Genomic DNA, 19,348 nt, shown 5'->3' with positions numbered 1-19,348 from the left:
AGTTCAGGCTCAAGACTTGTCCTCTTCTCCTGCCTCGCTCACAGATTGAACTGGAGACTCGCGCAGTTTCATTTTCACATGCAGACCCGTGGCCTCGTGTAGAGACCCAGATTTGCAGAGACCCGTAGACTCACAGACTCAAATAGAGACCCGCAGGCTCACACGGATTCACACGCCCACAAAAATCCCCACGACTCAAGTCTGAGAACCTCTGGCTGACAGAGGCCCACGACTGCCGCTCCCTACCGAGTAAACAGCCCGGCGGCTGTTCCTGTTCCGCAACGAGACACGCGGACCTTGTCAAGTGCACTCGGCAATGGCTCCTGTGTCAACAAACGCACGCACTCATCGCCCAGGTCTCCATGGCTTCCGGCTCCAACGTTTGCACGCGGGCCGCTGCTCTCAATTGAGCAAGGTTTCCCCGAGAGCTTCGGAATGAGACCTTTATCCAGCAGTGGATCAGTCAGACCAGCAAAATCCGCTTTGTCCTTCATCCGCTCTGGTGCATCGGTGGCAGTGAGTGGCTCGCAAGCAGAAGGGCCCAAGTTGAAATCCCAGTCAGGGGTTGACTCGGCCAATCATCCGTCTGGTGTGTATAAAATAGGTACCACTTTGTGGAGAAGCCTACAGTGGTCATTCTGTAATTGGTAGCCCCTGCCATAAGAATGGAATTTCCAAGCCGAGTTGTCCAGGACTGCAGATCCGGGTTAAACCCCGTTGAGGAGCAGCCGTACCCTGGCTCAGCAGCGCACGGCGGGAGAGCAAGGTGAACTATTCTCCCATCTGTACAGGGATAATGTGTTGCCCCCTCCCACGCATGGATATTCTCCATATGCTCCGGTTTCCTCCCACATGTATAACATGAATTGGCTTAAAACATTTTAATATAGAGGCCCGCAAAGCTTGGGAGGCAATTACTGGAGTGGCCGGCTCCTCACGGCCTGGCTGCTGCTGCTGCTGTTGTTGTCTTTCCCGTCCGTCTGTGGTTCCGCGACGACCGTGAGAGATGCAATCGACACGAATGATGAGTACCCACATTGCCGCTCGGTGGCATTTATTTCACACGGTGTTCATCATCGTTACTGTTGCCAAGTTGTGTGTGGTTGTTTGTGTGGTTGTTTGTGTGCCTGCCCTCGCTTCTGGTTGTGCGAGCCCGCGTGGCTTAGCCCGCGTGACTTAGCCCGAGTGGATGCGGCGGTCGTGGTGGTTGTTGGTAGTGACGGCAACATTGGCGGTGATGGTGGTGTGGATGTTAGCGGCAAGTGGTGGTTGTGATGTTGGTGGTGGTGGTTGCGGTGGCGGTAGAAGCAGTAGCAATGAGTGGTTCTAGCAGCTGTTGGTGGTTGCGGTGGTGGTGGTGTTGATATTGCGAGCAGGGATAGTGGCACCGGTGCAGGCGGTGGTGACGGTGGTTGTGGCGGTGGTTGTGATGCCTCAGCTGCTGACGATGCTGAGGAGCGACGTGCGGACTTGAGTGAGGTGCTGGTTCCACGAGCCGAGGCTGTCAAACAGCTGTTGCCATTGCTGCCGGCCGAACGTGCGGTGCGTGCTGTGGCTACGCAGGCAGAAACAACAACAGCCACAACAGCATCAGCCATCACCGCACAGACAACCACATCAATTACCACAACATCAAGAGCGAGACGGAGGGGAGTGAGATGAGAGGTATGAGAGTGCGTGGAGGGGCGTGGTTCACACACACACACACTCCGCGCGGTGACTGTGGAACTCACTTCACGACCACTTTGCGCTGAGTCTGGTCGATCTTGCAATGAACCATCTTGGTGCGCACGGCTGTAAACACAGGCGCAGGGCGACACCGGGCACAGTCACACACGTGCACAGTCACACACGTGCACAATCCCTTCCTCACGGTCACATCCGAGCTAGCGCGGGGTCAGCACAGCACGCGTGGATTTCCACCGGGGCTATTTGCCGATGATCAAACCGCGATACACGCGCTGCTGCTTCTGCTGGTCCCGCGAAAAGTCATCCGAGTCTGGATCGGGGCTAAGCAGGGCCACATGCGGGCCTCACGAGCGATCGTTTGTTGTGTGCGATGTCAGTCGGTACACTGCGAGGACACTCGCTCACCGCCACGTCATCCACACGCGTCTCCCTCCTCTTTCACCGACCTCCTCCTACTCTACCACCTCGCCCAACTCCCTCTTCCTTGACCACCTCCTCCGTCACATCTTACTCCTCCACATCCTCCTACTCGCTCTCCATCACCACCTCCTCTACCTCCTCTCCTACCATCACTTCAGCCTTAGACTGTTGGGGCAAGTGCAGTTAGCGAGCACCTGTGAAAGCCGGCACGGCACACGAGGGGGTGGATTCTATTCTATATCGCATGTATGGATGGCCGGCACCACACCCGGCCGGCACCACGCCCGGCCGCCTTTGTCGACGATGTTTACATATCGCACCGAGTTCTCGTTTGAGGCCAAGTCAACCTAGGAGGAGGCCCAGGACCGGTTCAGATAATGATGGCCATGAGCTGGAATTAAACTCGGGGTCACCGGAGTTGTAGCGCATCGTGCTAATTGTTGCGCCACCGCTCCCTCCTGCTACACATACTTCTCCACCGCCATATCCTCCTCGTCCTCCACGACCATCACCACCTCTTCATCCTTCTCACCATCGATGACGAAGGCCTCCACGTCGTCTTGAGAGATCTGGAGCTCCTGGGTGATGGTGGAGAAGCCAATCTCCGTTTGCTCCACGGCCATGCCCATGAACGTGAGCAGCCGCATCTTGCCCAGATTCTGTTCGTGTGAAAGTCCTGGGGGGGGGGGGGGGCGGCAGGGGTCACGGGGTCATGGGGGCAGCACCGGCGGGTTTAGTTGCAGCCATCATCCAAGTCCACGACGACCCGTTTAGTCTGGCTGTGTGTGTCTCGGTGATTAACACTGAACCCTGTGGGAGCTTGAGTTTGGCTCTGTGAGTGACCACCAGTGGGCGAACTGGGATAACCCAGGCCAGGGTTCCCTGTGCATCCACCCTGGCCTGCAAGGGGGTTGGTGTTTGTGGGCGTACTCCTACCCAGGGACTCCACAAAATCTTTGTTGGCCCCGTAGAACTTGAGGTAGGCGGACAGCTTCCCGCTCACAAAGATCGTCAGCAGCTACGGGTCGGGGGGGGGAGAGACGGACGACACACACGTGACACACGTGACACGCACGCCACCATCGCGTGCGCCGCGCGAGAGTGACGAACGGGGTGCTGCGGGGTGCCGCGTGCGCGCCTGCGGTGGCGATGCCTGTCGCCACTCTGCCCTCACGTCGTGGATGAGCTCCCCCTCCAGGAATCGAACCGGTTTCAGCGCCAGCAGGTGGTCGAACAGGAATGTGTTGGGGTCGCGTAGAGCGCGCACTATACACCTGCGTGCACACACACACAGATAAAGGCCCCCCATGTAGCCAGTGCCGACTTGGACCAAGTGCCGTTAGCCGGCAATTGAACATAGATAATCTAGGATCACACTGAAGTTCATGAAGCATGAGAGGAAAGAGGTGGGAGAGAGTAGAGAGAGTGGTGCATGAGAGTGGGGAGTATCCCGAGAGAGTGTGTCGAGTGTACACAAGGAGTGGCGAGAGTGAGAGTGGGGTGGTGAGAGTGGGGTGGTGAGGGTGAGGTGAGAGTGGTGTGAGAGTGGGGTGAGAGTGAGGTGGTGAGAGTGAGAGTGGGGTGAGAGTGGGGTGAGAGTGGGATGTTGAGAGAGTGGGGTGAGAGTGAGAGTGGGGTGGGGTGGTGAGAGTGGGGTGGTGAGAGTGAGAGTGGGGTGGTGAGGGTGAGGTGAGAGTGGTGTGAGAGTGGGGTGGTGAGAGTGAGAGTGGGGTGAGAGCGTGTACCTGTGTGCATCGTCGCGAGCCTGCGATGCGTTCTCCTCCGTGTAGCTCCCGAGCAGCTCCACCATCACCCGCGCCGCCCGCTCGCTGTACCCACTACCAACATCAACAATATATCACCATCACGAACATCAACATCACGACCAACAGCGTCGCCCGCTCGCTGTACCCACTACCAACATCAACATCACTATAAGTGCGTGTCAGAGGGCGCACGAGTGTCTGGAGTGTGCGGATGAGAGAGTGCGCGAGTGTGTGCGCGTGTCTGTGTTTGAGGATGAGAGGGTGTGTGAGTGCGTGCGTCTGTCTTGAGTTTGAGGACGAGAGGGGGGGTGCATGTGTATGCATATATCTGTGTGCGAGCGCCAGCAAATGTGGGCTGCGAGTTTCATGGCGGCGCTTCCACACTCGCACTGCCACCGCCATTTCACTCTCCAGGTGCGAGGCGTTCCCCAAACACGACTCAACAGGGCCGCCACAGATGGCGATGGCCTGGGGAGGCCTTCATGCAGCAGTGGATAGATCACGGCGAGGGATCTGGGTGGACACCTGCGTTTGCAGTCCACCAGTGCGTCGTAGAGGAGGCGGAGGATGTGCTGCTTCTTGTCAATCGTGAGGCTCCACTCAGTGAACCACTTGCGCACCTGGGACCAACACAAGCAAAGATAAACATCCCCTGTGTAGCCTACGCATGCTGTCGGGGCAAGTGCTGGGAGCGAGCGAGCACCTATGAAGGTGATAACCACTGTGACACTGCACGCATATTATTATTATTAAAGTTTCTCTTGTTTACCCAGAAAATCCTGTCTGGTTGACAATAGTTCTGATGCATGCTTGGACCCCTTTGTGAGATTGCATTTTTACTGGAGCAGGGAGAAGAGAGGGTGGAAGAGGGGAGTGAGGAAGGAGGAGGAGGAGGGGAGAGCCGGCAGGAGGAGAGAGGGTGGAAGAGGGGAGGGTGGAAGAGGGGAGTGAGGAAGGAGGAGGAGGAGGAGGGGAGAGCCGGCAGGAGGAGAGAGGGTGGAAGAGGGGAGGGTGGAAGAGGGGAGTGAGGAAGGAGGGTGGAAGGAGGAGGAGAGAGCCGGGGCCCGGGTAGCAGAGGGGCTGGGGCGAGGCACCTGCTCGAGCTCCGTGGGGATGTGGTGGATGGAGCTGCAGGAGCCGGCGAGGCGCACGAGGCTGCAGTAGACCACGTAGCGCGCCGGACCCTCCCCCATGCCGTGGAACAGGTTACTCAGCCTGGGGGGGGCGGGGGGGGGGCATGGAGAAGCACAGCTCCAGTCTCATTCAGTATGTGCATGTGTGCATGTGTGCATGTGTGCGAGTTCGATTCCAGCTCGTGGCCATTAACAGCGGTGAAATGTCTTGTCCCGGTCGTCGTCCTCCCCGAATTAGATTCAGTCTTAAATGAGTACCTGGTGCGGTGTGTAGACAGCCATGAGAAGACAAAGGTGGCCGGGCGTGGTACTGGCCACCAACCCCCTCGTGTGCTGTGCCGGCCTTCATAGGTGCTCGCTAACAGCACTTGCCCCAACAGTCTGTTAAGGCTATATGGGGGATCTCTGTCTTTGTGTGAAAGTGTGTGCGTGTATGGCTGAATGTGTGTACACGTCTGTGTGTGTGCGCGTACAGCTGCAGGCGCAGCAGGGGCCGCTCGCCGTCGCGGCCCTTGGCGAGCTGCTCACAGAGACTCTCAACCAGGCCCTGCTGCTTCTCCACGTTCAGGATCAGCAGCAGCGAGATCACAGAGTTCAGCACGCTCTCCACGTCTACACGGGCACGCCGCACACGCAGCAACGTTAGCAGCAGTAGTAGCAGCAGTAGCAGCAACAGTAGTAGCTGCAGCAACAGTAGCAGCTGCAGCAGTAGCAGCATCGCACAGTGAAAAGGTAGCGTGGCCCCCTGCTCAGGAATCACAAAACATTTCCGAAGTTTTGATCGCAACACAAGCGGTCGAAAGACCCAAAGAATATGTTCCATTATTTTTGAGTATTCACCGCCACTTGGCACATGACAGCGGAGCGTCTAACAGTCCGTCATTTAGTTACTGAAAAGGGCAGAGAGAGGTGCAGGGAACGAGAGACGAGCGCGAGGTGGAGGAGACACGGACCCTTGTCCTCATCCTTCCAGATGACGTGGAGTGCCGACAGGATGGTGCCCAGCTCCTGCTGGAGACCCCCTTCGCTCGCCTCCTCCGACACCTCGGCTCCACGCGCGCGCAGGTACTGGCGCAGCTCCACCGCCTGCGTGCATGCACACGCAGTTAGTTACGTAGCAGCAGCTGACATGATCTGTCCATCACCTGTCACATCTACATTATTCACATGACCCATGTACATCACGCATTCAGACTGCCACATTACCACATACATCGGCCATACACATCAACTGCACATTGCCACCCACATTACGAGCGCATCGCCGTTATGCAGCACCACTCCTCACACCAGCTGCATCACCATAATGTTACTACACCCAGCCACACACAAAGCTTACCAGATACCCACATCACCACACACATTAAGACTCACCACCAATCACATTATAAATCACCGCACAAACTTACGTCACCCATCCGCATCACCACTCACATCTCCCAAGTCAACGACCATTTCACCACCACCCAATCACATTGCCACACACCGTACATCAATCAGCCTTACACATCAACTGCACATGACCATCCCCCTACATGTATGTGGGAGCTCTTTCGTACCATACGTAGCCAACCGAGATAATCGTGCATACATCACCCATACACACCACCGTTCACATCACAACATACATCACACAAACATCGGCCAACCACATCACCATCAACACCATTCATCGGCATTATCCACACACCATCACACCACATCACTACACGCAAACCTGTCACGAAATCACCCAACAATATATTCACCCATACAGTATATCCATACCCAACATCACACACATAAGCCACATCACAAATATCACAAACACGCACACACGAGACCCACGGAAACCATCTCCATCATCATCACCAAGCACTTCACCGTACACACCACACCATCACTCACCAGCATCACAACCACCCAACATCACCACCACCCACAGCATCTCGCAGATGAATGAGGGGGCACGTTACGATAGCGAGCGCCTCGTAAGGCGCAGCGCACAAGGCGCTTGGCCTGGGCAGCACCGCACGCGGCCGCCTTTGTCTCCCACGGTGCTGAAGTGCATCACCCACATCACCAACACCACCTCAGCTGACCCCCCCCCCCCCGCAACCTTGTCCATGCATTTTGTGCGACCCCATTCACCCCCTAAAGGGGGGTGTCGGTACCCCCCCACCACCACCGCCGCGCTTGGGATCCCCGTGCGCTGCGAGCCACTGGGGCCGTTCCCATGACGGGGCCAAGTCAGACCGTCGTCCTTCCTCCCGCTCCCTCCTTCGCCCGCCCCGCGCTCTCACCTGATCCTCCTCAGTGACGTCTATGAAGGCCGGGACGCTCATCGCGGCGCTTGTGGAGAGTTAAGCGAGAGAGGCGAGAGAGAAGAGAGGGGAGAGGCGAGAGAGAAGAGAGAGGGGAGAGGAGCTTGGGGAGAGTGACGCGCGGAGGCTTCGCCGCTACCGCTGGGCCTCAGACCACGTGCGAGGGGACGAGCGAAAGCTTCCGGGTCGCGGGGTCACGCGGGGCGGGGCTGTGCCCCACGTGGCAGGGCGGAGGGAGCGGTGGCGCAGTGGTTAGCGCAGCTGCACGACGCTGTCAGCCGGCGCTGCGTTCCCGCTCAGGGCCACCACGCTGGTGAGGGTGGACAGGCTCCAGGGCCTCCCTCTCCCGAGGTCGACTCAGCCCTGAAGCGCTTGAGTACCTGCTGCGGTGTGTAGTGAACATCAGAGCTGGAGAGACAAAGACGGCCGTGGTGGTGGTGCTGTTGGCCACACCGACCGCCCTGTGTGCGTGCTCTACCGGGCTACAGCACTTGCCCCACTAGTCTGTCGAGGCTGTCCGCAGCATCTTTGTCTTTGTAACCTGGTTAAAATCGGTCTCTTTTTAAATTTCGCTTGCTTGCTTGCGTGCTTGCTTGCTTGCTTAGGACCGTGCAAATCTTTCGCTCGTTTTTTAACCCACTTCCCGTGATCCAATAGAGCTGACATTTTCCACACAGACTCGTTGTGCGTAACAATTAATTTTCGTGAATTTTTTTTTCCAAAATTGTACACTGTTTAGGGAAAACAAATTAAATATTTAATTACCAATTGCTTAATACTGGCAGACAATCATCTGACCCATAGGTGGCAGCCATCTCAAGCCAGAGGACGAGAGGACTCTAGCCGCCACGCATATAAAGGATTTAGAGTGAAAAACTTTGTTTTTACTGGTTATACTTATTACATTGCACGCTTTTATTTAACTCACTCCGTCTGTTCTCGTATCCTTAAAAAATCGTGTAACTCAATTTTTACCCACTTCCCAATGTGGTATTGACTGCAAACTTGGTATACTTATGTCATACCGATGACAATACTATAGTCTATGATAAACACTATATATTTTTTTACAATCTTTTTTAAATGTTATGTTTCGGCTTGGGTCTAATTGTCCACGGTAAACTGACGTTGGCTGTACTGTATATGACCACGGTCCCGTTATGGCAAGCTTCGGGGCCACTTCCTGGAGTCGTGGAGTTCTTCCATTACTCGTAAATTTAATAAAAGCGTGTTAAAATAAAGTTGTTTTTAATATTATTACGTGAACGGGCAGCTGCCACGTTGGTGTCATGGTGAGCACACGGGCCTCGCAGTCCCGCGTGAGCTGCCCAAATGTTGACCCTCTAAGCCGGTGGTCTTCATTGCAAGGCCCTCCTCGGGACACTGGCGGCCCCCGGTGGCCTTGAGTGCGGCCCCTGACGATGCACACTCGTGACGACACCCCACGTGTGACGACACCCCACGTGTGACCCCCAATAGTTGAAAATGTGTGGCGGCCCTCACACTGATGTGATGTCTTGTCGGCGCAAGTGGCCCCCTCTGGACATGAGTGAAGAACACCGCTCAGAGATCCCTCCACCAGCAGTGGCTTGAGCGGCACTTCGAGGAGGCGAGCATCATGCAGCCGCGCTCCAACTTAGCCACGACCTCTCTGGCGCATGTGCACCTCGGATTAGCACGATTGTCTACGTACGGTGCGACAGAAGATCGACATACATTTCCCGAAACGTGAACTCAGAATGTCCCGTTGCAGGCCCCACACGCAGTGATGTTGTTCACGAAACGTGTCAAGTTATGGGTCGAGCACAGCCGCCAACGCAGCCGCGGCGTCGCCACGTGGCTTGCAGGAATCTGACCCTTTGACCTCTTGACTGATCGATGTCCTGAGCCCACCGTGCCATTTGTGTAGCCTTCGCTCGTGCCAAATCAGCGCACTCGTGACACGAAACATTCCACTTAGATCGAGATTCACAAATACGGGGTGGGGGGGGGCACCACCACCGCCATCGCTTCACCACCACCGCTCCCCGTCACTGATTGAATGTGTTCATCCCCGAGACTGCACGCTCAGTTGTCACCGCGGGCAGTGGTGCAGGCGGCTTTGCTGCAAGCCACTGCGCGCGACTCAGCCCTGTGGAGACAGCAGCGAGGGTTGGCGGGACACGCACAGATGTTTCAAATGTCATCGGAATGTGGAATTTCCACCACCGGCCATTGTGCAGCAGAGAGCGGGCGCGACCTCGTGGTCTCGCAAGCCAAGCAGGGCCGAGCCGGGAGAGCAGCGCTTGGGTTGGTGGCCGCCAGCACAGCCTGTTGTTAGGGGCCACGCGGAGGGCAGCTCTGGGCAGGGCAGCTCTGGGCAGGGCAGCTCTGGGCAGGGCAGCTCTGGGCAGGGCAGCTCTGGGCAGGGCAGCTCTAGGCAGGGCAGCTCTGGGCAGGGCAGCTCGACTCAACTTGTGCTGCACTTCTATGCTCCCGACGTCGATGCCCTCAACACGCTCACCACCGACCCGCCCGACCCGCGGGGTGAAGTGGCGCGGTTCGTCCACTAGGGGCGTTGGGGCGCCGCCCCACCAAGCAGCTGGAGATGAGAAATTATCTTTGTAATAAAAATATTTTTCTAAAATGTATTCGTTGTGTTTATATTGTTTAAATATAATGAGCCTTTCAACGTGAATTGTCTAATGAAGGTAACATTTTAAGTTTTTCATATTAGAAACCGCTGTAACGCTACAGTCTGATTTCCTTTCATTCTCTGCGACGAGCTTCCAATTGCTGCCACGCCGTTTGAGACCCATCCGGGGAGGTGGACAGGGCGCCCGCGGCTGCGACGAGAGGCGCCGTCACAAGGCGAGGTGGCACCGTGCAGATCGAGCAGCAGCTCACGGCCGGCACGCTCCAGGAGGAAGCAACAGCGATGGTGGCAGCGGCTGCAGCAAACGAAGAATTAGCAACGAACACTGCGGGAGTCACTCCAGGATGGCTGTGCAGGAGAAGTTGAATGTCAACTGGGTCCTGGTCAACCGGAAATCGACATCAACCAGCCCTCAGGCGACCGGGGAGAACAACCTGGACACCACCACCTCTGAGACTTTGAAACTCCTTCGGATCCACATGACGATCCCGGTGACCAATGCTGAAGCTGAAAGGTGTTTTTCAACTTTTAAAAGAATAAAAAAAACACATTTCTGAGAAATGCCATGTCCCAGGACCGCCTTAACGCGCTTGCTGTGCTTTCGATGGAAAATAAACCGATCACTGAAATTCCCGACTTCAACAGACGAGTGATTGAAAAGTTTGCTTCTCACAAATACCGACGTGCCAAATCATTGTACAAATATGCCAGTGGAGAGGAAAGGGAGCCTGCTATTGTGAGTAGCCCATGTTGGGGACATGTGCAGTAAGCTATGTTAATTATTGAATGCCAATTTAATGGGTTTATTTAAATATGGTTAAGCATGTAGCCTAATAGCACTCATGTGGCCTTAGAACCAGACATATTTGTTACATTGCACGTAATCGTGGCTTAAACCCAAAATTAAATATGTTTGGCTGTCAGTATTCGCCTAGCTGTAGTCAGTGTAAAGTGATATTGTCACAGATGCCACAGATAACAGCGAGACAAACAGTGACCACACAACGAAACAAGCTTCGTGAAACGGGAAGTAAATAGGCCTGCGTACATTGCATTAATGTGGCCAGTGAGTACAGGTCAAAGCTCTCTGTGGAGGCGTTGTGTGGTGGTTATTGCACAGTAAGCGGTGCCTTGGTTGCCTTGGCTAATTTGTTGAGTCGTGTCAGCCGATCTTTGTTCTTTCGGCTGTTGGCCGTGTCAAAGGGGTTGTGTAGTATGGACTTGATGGCCATGGGGACAGCATTTGCGTGCTTTGTTGTTTTGTTTCGTATTGTCTATAAACGCCGACCCTTCGTAGATGAGACGGTAGCATCACTTTCACGGGAAGGGCAAGAACATGACGAGGTTTTTATTAACGAGATCACCATCTTCTCAGAGGTCACTCACAACAGCCCCACCTAGTGGGTGTGTCACGAGCCGCCACTGGTGCTGAAGTATGGTCACGTAGCAGCCGCGAGCCGCAGAGGGGTTGGGGGGCCCTCATCCAGCAGTGGATTGCCAGGGGGGGGTCGATTGTCGCGTCGCGGTTGTTGCACTGAATGATGGCGTCAGCATTGGATGCAGGTCCCGTGTCTCCTCTCCCTCCTCTCCTCACTCCACGTCCCCTCTTCCCATCTCACATCCTCCTCCCTTACCCCTTTTCATTCGCTTCTCTCCGTTCACCGCTTCTGCTCTGTCCTCCCCCTCCCCCCCTGGCTTCTCCCCCCCCCCCTGGCTTCTCCCCTCTCCCTCCCCCTCCTCCTCCTCCTCTCCCCGTGGTGTCTCTCTGGCGTGACGCGAGCTCCGCTAATGAAGAAATCACGCCGAGTTGATGTTCGCGCGGAGCGAAGTCACTGGGGGGAGGGGGTAGGGGGATGACTTTAATTAATGAGAACCCTAATGCGGGCATTTGGCGACAGCCGCGCCCATCTGGCGGAGCGCGCGGGAGAGAGAGCGGAGAGGGTTGGGAGGGGGGAGAGTGGGAGATTGTGGGCGGGGGGGGTGAGAAAGAGGTGAGAGAGAGAGTGGTTTCAGAGGAGGGAAAGTTTGGATAGTGGGGGAGAGCGATGGGGGTTGGGGGGGGTGTGAATGAGGTAAGGAGGAGAGCGTGGGAGAACGGTGAGATGGTGGGGAGAGTTTGGAGAGAGGAGGGGAGAATGTGGGGAGAGCCTGGAGAGAGTTGGGGATGAGAGGGCACATTGTGGGAGAGCAGGAAAAGTTGGGGAGAAGAGTGGGGGAGAAGGGTCCAGTGAGGAGAGAGATGGCGGGAGAGTGTCGAAAGTAGCGCGTAGAGAGAGTGGGCAGAGAGGAGAGCTCGCGGGAGACTGCGAGACGCAGGAAGGGGGGAGGGAGAGGCAGGGGAGAGGCAGGGAGAGGGAGGAAGAGCGAGGGGAGAGGCAGGGAGAGGGAGAGGCAGGGAGAGGGAGGGGAGAGGCAGGGAGAGGGAGGGGAGAGGCAGGGATAGGGAGGGGAGAGGCAGGGAGAGGGAGGGGAGAGGCAGGGAGGGAGAGGGAGTGTGATGGAGCGCAGGGAGTGGATGAAGTGACGCGAGTGTTGGCTCCGACAACTCTCACGGGGAGAGAGGTCAGAGGTCCGCCGGGAGAGGCGCGCGCGTGTGGAGAGATGCTGTGGAGTGGGCGAGGTGGGGGGGGGGGCTACAGGAGGGGGATAGAGGAGGGGGGGGGTCACGGAGATGTGGGGGACACCCGCCGCCAGATGGGCGAGTTGACGGAGAGACTCTCCGCGGACAGCGACCGCGCCAAGACGAGAGCGAGGGGAGGGAGACAGAACCCAGGTAGAGGGCGATGACTGACGAGAGGGTGACGTGGCCCCCGGTGGCGGGACTGGATGAGCAGATGGAACTGGAACTGAAGAAGACTTTCGCCGCAGATCGCGCGGCGCAAGGCTGGAGGTGGTGGCGCTGGAGGTGTCGCGCCCGGCTGGCGGCTCGTGTGGAGCTGCTTGCCGGCTGGAGGAGCTCCTGGAAGGTCTCGGCTCCTGGCCGGCTGCGGGCAGTGGAGGGAGGCTGCCGTGGGCGCGGGGCCGAGCGGCGAGCGGGTGTCGCGTCCCTTGCGGGTGACAGATGCCGGCTCCACGTGGCCGGGGCGGTGGGGGGCACGGTGGGGGGGGGGGGGCAGGCGACCGATTCAATCAGGGGCAGGGGCGACTTGCCAACCACAACAACAACAACAACAACCAACAACAACAGCAGCAGCAGCAGCAGCTGATCCATACACACAGCACAGGCGACTCGCGTCCCAACTCGTGCATAACGTCAAACACGCGCACAAAGCCAAAGACTCTAGATTTGAAGCTTTCGTGACTGCAATGATTCATATTCTCAGGTTTTTTCGGTAAAGTCACGTAGGTAAAAACATTTAAATTAATGAAAGTAAAATAAAACAAAACAAAATAAAATTCACGACGTTTCGGAGGCAACACAAGTCTCCGTCATCAGGTGGGACCGTCACAGCCGAATTAGCTGCATCAAGTGAAGCAATGATTCAAGATGTAATCCCTTATAAGCAAGTTGAAGGGAGGTGGAGAGGGGGGGGGGAGAGCTTATCAGGCTGTGGTAGCCAATGAATGGAAACGTATCGGGAGGGAGGAGGAGCGGTGATCAAAGACTGCACGCAGTGCTCAACACAATGAATGGAGACGTGTCGGGACGGAGGGCGAGCGGCGATCAAAGACTGCACGCAGTGCTCAACACAATGAATGGAGACGCGCCGGGACGGAGGGCGAGCGGTGATCAAAGACATCACGTAGTGCTCAACACAATGCATGGAAACGTGGCGAGCGGTGATCAAAGAACAATGAAGAGATTACTGTTAAACACTGTGGATGTTAACACTCGGTGAAGTAAATTAAAATAGTGCCTGTCAGATAAGATGGTCCAAAAAGTGTAATTAAGTCTTTTTTGCGTGGTTAATAACATCTTTCCAGTGATTACTGAGTTTGTACCCATCATCACGGTTGAAATTATGTCTGTGTTTGTATATTTGTATGGCTTCGTGTACAAACCTTTGATGGTAGCCCGGAGGTTTGCAGAGAACCTTGGTCTCGGAAAAGACAATTTCATGAGAGCCCGCCGAGTTGTAGCAATGATCGGCAACGGCCGAAGAATCAGTTCTGCCGTGTTTCAGATCTGACTTGTGCTCGCGGACACGATCAGCAACATGACGTTTTGTTTCTCCAATGTAGCAATCACCACAAATGCAACTCAATTTGTAACTCCAGGATACTGTAAGTCAGGAACGACATCCTTCACAGATGGAATCAGATCACGGATTTTATGCACTGTACTGAATCGGACTTGGATCTTATGTTTGTTTAGAATTTTGGAGATCTTTTTGGTCACGCCTGCTATGTATGGTAACGTGATAGTTTTGGTCAGAGTTTCATGTGGTTGTTTCTGTGTGGTGGGAGAGACTTAATTACACTTTTTGGACCATCTTATCTGACAGGCACTATTTTAATTTACTTCACCGAGTGTTAACATCCACAGTGTTTAACAGTAATCTCTTCATTGTTCTTTGATCACCGCTCGCCACGTTTCCATTCATTGTGTTGAGCACTACGTGATGTCTTTGATCACCGCTCGCCCTCCGTCCCGGCGCGTCTCCATTCATTGTGTTGAGCACTGCGTGCAGTCTTTGATCACCGCTCCTCCTCCCTCCCGATACGTTTCCATTCATTGGCTACCACAGCCTGATAAGCTCTCCCCCCCCCCCTCTCCACCTCCCTTCAACTTGCTTATAAGGGATTACATCTTGAATCATTGCTTCACTTGATGCAGCTAATTCGGCTGTGACGGTCCCACCTGATGACGGAGACTTGTGTTGCCTCCGAAACGTCGTGAATTTTATTTTGTTTTGTTTTATTTTACTTTCATTAATTTTAATGTTTTTACCTACGTGACTTTACCGAAAAAACCTGAGAATAAAAAAGCCAAAGACGCCGTGTAGCCTGAGCACACTGTTGGGGCAAGTGCTGTTAGCGAGCACCTATGAAGCCTGGCACGGCCCACGAGATGGTGGGTGGCCAGCACCACGCCCGGCCGCCTTTGCCACCCCAGTGGCGATGTTTACACACCGCACCAGGTACTCATTTGAGGCTGAGTCGACCTAGGTGGAGGCCAAGGACCTGTTCAGTTAACAGTCACTGGCGTTGGCCGTGAGCGGGAATGGAACTCGGGTTACCGGGTTCGTAGCACAGCGAGCGCACTAACCGCTACACTACCGCTCCCCATTATCCCACACGCAACACACTCTCCCATATACACGCACACGCCCCCCACAACAACCGCCACTCGCCACTAAGTGCCGGTGACGTCACCACGACTCTTGTGCCAGGCTAAGTGTACTAAGGCCACGTGAAGTGTCGAACGCCCGCAAGCAGGAGGTCACGGGACAGACCCAAGTGTCATGGGTTGCCTGGCCGATGCACCACCTGTGCCCCCTACTGTGCCAACTTGCTGTGTTTTATCCGCCCGGCGCTCCGCTCGTTGTTGTGAGCGTCGCTCCTCTACCCTCCGTTGATGCTGGAGGGCGACTGCCTCCAACTGCCCAGCAGCGTCCTTCACGAGCCTCCTCCTCAGAGGCCGATCTTGACACCGCTGGTACCAGTCATTGGCATGTCCACTCAGCTCCACATCATCCTGCATCACATCACTCCATCTCTTCTTTCGAACAAAAGCTGTTTAGGCATGCGGTGGCTGGGCATGCGGGCTACATGACCCAGCCAACGCAGCCTTGCCTGCTGGAGGTCACTGATGGGACTTTGTCCAGATCTTTCAAGGATTTGTGAGCTCCTCACACAATCCAGCCTGGTTTAAACCCAGGATGGATCGTAGGCAGGCCAGCCTAAATGTTTCTAACCCGCGAAGATGTTCCATTTGGGGGGTCCACGTTTCACAAGCGTAGACAAGGGAGGGAATGACCGTGGCCGAGAAGACCTGAAGCTTCGTGCGGGGCGACAGACCAGGTAGCTTCCACACTGCGTTATGCAACCGATGACAAGATATTGCCGCTCGACTGATTCGGAATGAGACCTCTGCTGTCAAACCGGAGTTGGTTATAGGCACACTGCCCATGTATGGAACTCTCCACTCACTCCACAACTACCCCATCACCAATGGGAAGTTGAGTGGGGCTGTTGGTAAGGCCCCACCTCTTAGTGGCACGCTCCAGGTTTATCAGCAGCGCCGCCAACTCTTCTTCTGAGTGAGCAGCAATCACCAGATCATCAGCATACATGGCGTGGTTGACCAATAGCGAGTCATCCCTTGAGCGCATCCGGGCATCGATCAGCCTCCCATTGTATCTGTACCAGATGGAGATTTCTCCGGTACAGCCGTTGAATGCCTCACGAACTACGTGCTCAAAATAGATGTTAAATGCTGAGGGCCAGAGGACATCCCTGTCGCACCCCACGGTGAACAGTGAGTGAGTGTTTCTGAGTGTTTGTGATAGTGTTTCTGAGTGTTTGTAATGCAGTGAGTGTTTGTGATGCAGTGAGTGAGTGTTTGTGAGTGTTTGTGATGCAGTGAGTGAGTGTTTGTGAGTGTCTGTGATGCAGTGAGTGAGTGTTTGTGAGTGTTTGTGATGCATTGAGTGAGTGTTTGTGAGTGTTTGTGATGCAGTGAGTGAGTGTTTGTGAGTGTTTGTGATGCAGTGAGTGAGTGTTTGTGAGTGTTTGTGAGTGTTTGTAATGCAGTGAGTGTTTGTGAGTGTTTGTGATGCAGTGAGTGAGTGTTTGTGAGTGTTTGTAATGCAGTGTGTGTGTTTGTGAGTGTTTGTCATGCAGTGAGTGAGTGTTTGTGAGTGAGTGTTTCTGAGTGTTTGTGATGCAGTGTTTGTGAGTGTTTCTGAGTGTTTGTGATGCAGTGAGTGAGTGTTTCTGAGTGTTTGTGATGCAGTGAGTGTTTGTGAGTGTTTCTGAGTGAGTGTTTGTGAGTGTTTCTGAGTGTTTCTGAGTGTTTGTGATGCAGTGAGTGAGTGTTTCTGAGTGTTTGTGATGCAGTGAGTCTTTGTGAGTGTTTGTGAGTGAGTGTTTGTGAGTGTTTGTGAGTGAGTGTTTGTGAGTGAGTGTTTGTGAGTGTTTGTGAGTGTTTCTGAGTGTTTGTAATGCAGTGAGTGAGTGTTTCTGAGTGTTTGTGATGCAGTGAGTGTTTGTGAGTGTTTGTGAGTGTTTGTGATGCAGGCGCAGTCTCTCGAGGCGCGTGCTCAGGACGGGCCAAGGCGGGAGAGCAGCCATCCCTTCCGACAGATGTGACATCCCAGCCAGAGCCAAGTCGTCATCAACGGCAAGCACCGATGCAGAGATTGCGCACCAGGGTGGTGGTGCAGTGCTGGTGCAGTGGTGATAGTGGTGCAGTGGTGGTAGTGGTGGTGGTGGTGCAGTGGTGGTGGTGGTGCAGTGCTGGTGCAGTGGTGGCGGTGGTGCAGTGGTAGTGGTGGTGCAGTGGTGGTGCAGTGGTGGTGCAGTGGTGGTGCAGTGGTGGTGCAGTGGTGGTGCAGTGGTGGTGCAGTGGTGGTGCAGTGGTGGTGCAGTGGTGGTGCAGTGGTGGTGGTGCAGTGGTGACACCGGAGCTCACAGCAAGAAGGGTCCTGGGTTCGATTCCCGACTTGGGCGCCCGAAGGTTATGTGTTCTCTCCCCTGTGCTGCAGTGAGTGAGTAGAGTTTGTGTGTTCTCTCCCTGTGCTGTAGTGAGTAGAGTTTGTGTGTTCTCTCCCCTGTGCTGTAGTGAGTAGAGTTTGTGTGTTCTCTCCCCTGTGCTGTAGTGAGTGAGTAGAGTTTGTGTGTTCTCTCCCTGTGCTGTAGTGAGTAGAGTTTGTGTGTTCTCTCCCTGTGCTGCAGTGAGAGAGTAGAGTTTGTGTGTTCTCTCCCTGTGCTGTAGTGAGTGTGTAGAGTTTGTGTGTTCTCTCCCTGTGCTGTAGTGAGTGTGTAGAGTTTGTGTGTTCTCTCCCTGTGCTGTAGTGAGTGTGTAGAGTTTGTGTGTTCTCTCCCTGTGCTGTAGTGAGTAGTGAGTAGAGTTGGTGTGTTCTCTCCCTGTGCTGTAGTGAGTGTGTAGAGTTTGTGTGTTCTCTCCCTGTGCTGTAGTGAGTAGTGAGTAGAGTTTGTGTGTTCTCTCCCCTGTGCTGTAGTGAGTAGAGTTTGTGTGTTCTCTCCCTGTGCTGCAGTGAGTGAGTAGAGTTTGTGTGTTCTCTCCCTGTGCTGTAGTGAGTAGAGTTTGTGTGTTCTCTCCCTGTGCTGTAGTGAGTAGTGAGTAGAGTTTGTGTGTTCTCTCCCTGTGCTGTAGTGAGTAGAGTTTGTGTGTTCTCTCCCTGTGCTGTAGTGAGTAGTGAGTAGAGTTTGTGTGTTCTCTCCCTGTGCTGTAGTGAGTAGTGAGTAGAGTTTGTGTGTTCTCTCCCTGTGCTGTAGTGAGTGAGTAGAGTTTGTGTGTTCTCTCCCTGTGCTGTAGTGAGTAGAGTTTGTGTGTTCTCTCCCTGTGCTGTAGTGAGTAGTGAGTAGAGTTTGTGTGTTCTCTCCCTGTGCTGTAGTGAGTAGAGTTTGTGTGTTCTCTCCCTGTGCTGTAGTGAGTAGTGAGTAGAGTTTGTGTGTTCTCTCCCTGTGCTGTAGTGAGTAGTGAGTAGAGTTTGTGTGTTCTCTCCCTGTGCTGCAGTGAGTGTGTAGAGTTTGTGTGTTCTCTCCCTGTGCTGTAGTGAGTAGTGAGTAGAGTTGGTGTGTTCTCTCCCCTGTGCTGTAGTGATTGTGTAGAGTTTGTGTGTTCTCTCCCTGTGCTGTAGTGAGTGAGTAGAGTTTGTGTGTTCTCTCCCTGTGCTGTAGTGAGTAGTGAGTAGAGTTTGTGTGTTCTCTCTCTGTGCTGTAGTGAGTGTGTAGAGTTTGTGTGTTCTCTCCCCTGTGCTGCAGTGAGTGAGTAGAGTTGGTGTGTTCTCTCCCTGTGCTGTAGTGAGTAGTGTGTAGAGTTTGTGTGTTCTCTCCCTGTGCTGTAGTGAGTAGTGAGTAGAGTTTGTGTGTTCTCTCCCTGTGCTGTAGTGAGTAGTGTGTAGAGTTTGTGTGTTCTCTCCCTGTGCTGTAGTGAGTAGTGAGTAGAGTTGGTGTGTTCTCTCCCTGTGCTGTAGTGAGTGAGTGGAGTTGGTGTGTTCTCTCCCTGTGCTGTAGTGAGTAGTGAGTAGAGTTTGTGTGTTCTCTCCCCTGTGCTGTAGTGAGTGAGTAGAGTTTGTGTGTTCTCTTCCTGTGCTGTAGTGAGTAGTGAGTAGAGTTTGTGTGTTCTCTCCCCTGTGCTGTAGTGAGTAGTGAGTGGAGTTTGTGTGTTCTCTCCCCTGTGCTGTAGTGAGTAGTGAGTAGAGTTTGTGTGTTCTCTCCCTGTGCTGTAGTGAGTGTGTAGAGTTTGTGTGTTCTCTCCCTGTGCTGTAGTGA

At 54.5% G+C, this 19,348-nt stretch overlaps 1 protein-coding gene across 1 annotated transcript; it reads right to left on the bottom strand.

The window, feature by feature from the left end:
- Nucleotides 1-1,024: 1,024 nt before the first annotated feature.
- On the bottom strand, nucleotides 1,025-7,490 carry EIF3M (eukaryotic translation initiation factor 3 subunit M). Its single transcript, XM_078863816.1, has 11 exons — nucleotides 7,291-7,490; nucleotides 5,962-6,094; nucleotides 5,482-5,620; nucleotides 4,970-5,090; nucleotides 4,401-4,495; nucleotides 3,855-3,947; nucleotides 3,284-3,383; nucleotides 3,046-3,127; nucleotides 2,642-2,785; nucleotides 1,734-1,794; nucleotides 1,025-1,555 (listed from the first exon to the last, which is right to left on the bottom strand). The coding sequence occupies exons 1-11, from the start codon at nucleotides 7,330-7,332 to the stop codon at nucleotides 1,435-1,437; spliced, it is 1,131 nt and encodes a 376-aa protein (XP_078719942.1). The 5' UTR covers nucleotides 7,333-7,490; the 3' UTR covers nucleotides 1,025-1,434.
- Nucleotides 7,491-19,348: the final 11,858 nt, after the last annotated feature.

Source organism: Lampetra fluviatilis, chromosome 16, assembly GCF_964198595.1.
Source record: "Lampetra fluviatilis chromosome 16, kcLamFluv1.1, whole genome shotgun sequence".
In the NCBI taxonomy this organism is placed as follows: domain Eukaryota; kingdom Metazoa; phylum Chordata; class Hyperoartia; order Petromyzontiformes; family Petromyzontidae; genus Lampetra; species Lampetra fluviatilis.
This window is presented reverse-complemented; position numbering and strand designations above follow the sequence as displayed.

What these genes read in the sequence shown, in the direction of transcription:
- EIF3M (XM_078863816.1), bottom strand. Translation starts at nt 7,332, where the DNA reads ATGAGCGTCCCGGCCTTCATAGACGTCACTGAGGAGGATCAG. An exon ending in CTGGAAGGATGAGGACAAGG is followed by an intron (nt 5,621 to 5,961) that starts GTCCGTGTCTCC and finishes GTGCCCGTGTAG; the next exon opens with ACGTGGAGAGCGTGCTGAAC. An exon ending in AGATTTTGTGGAGTCCCTGG is followed by an intron (nt 2,786 to 3,045) that starts GTAGGAGTACGC and finishes CCCCCCCCCCAG; the next exon opens with GACTTTCACACGAACAGAAT.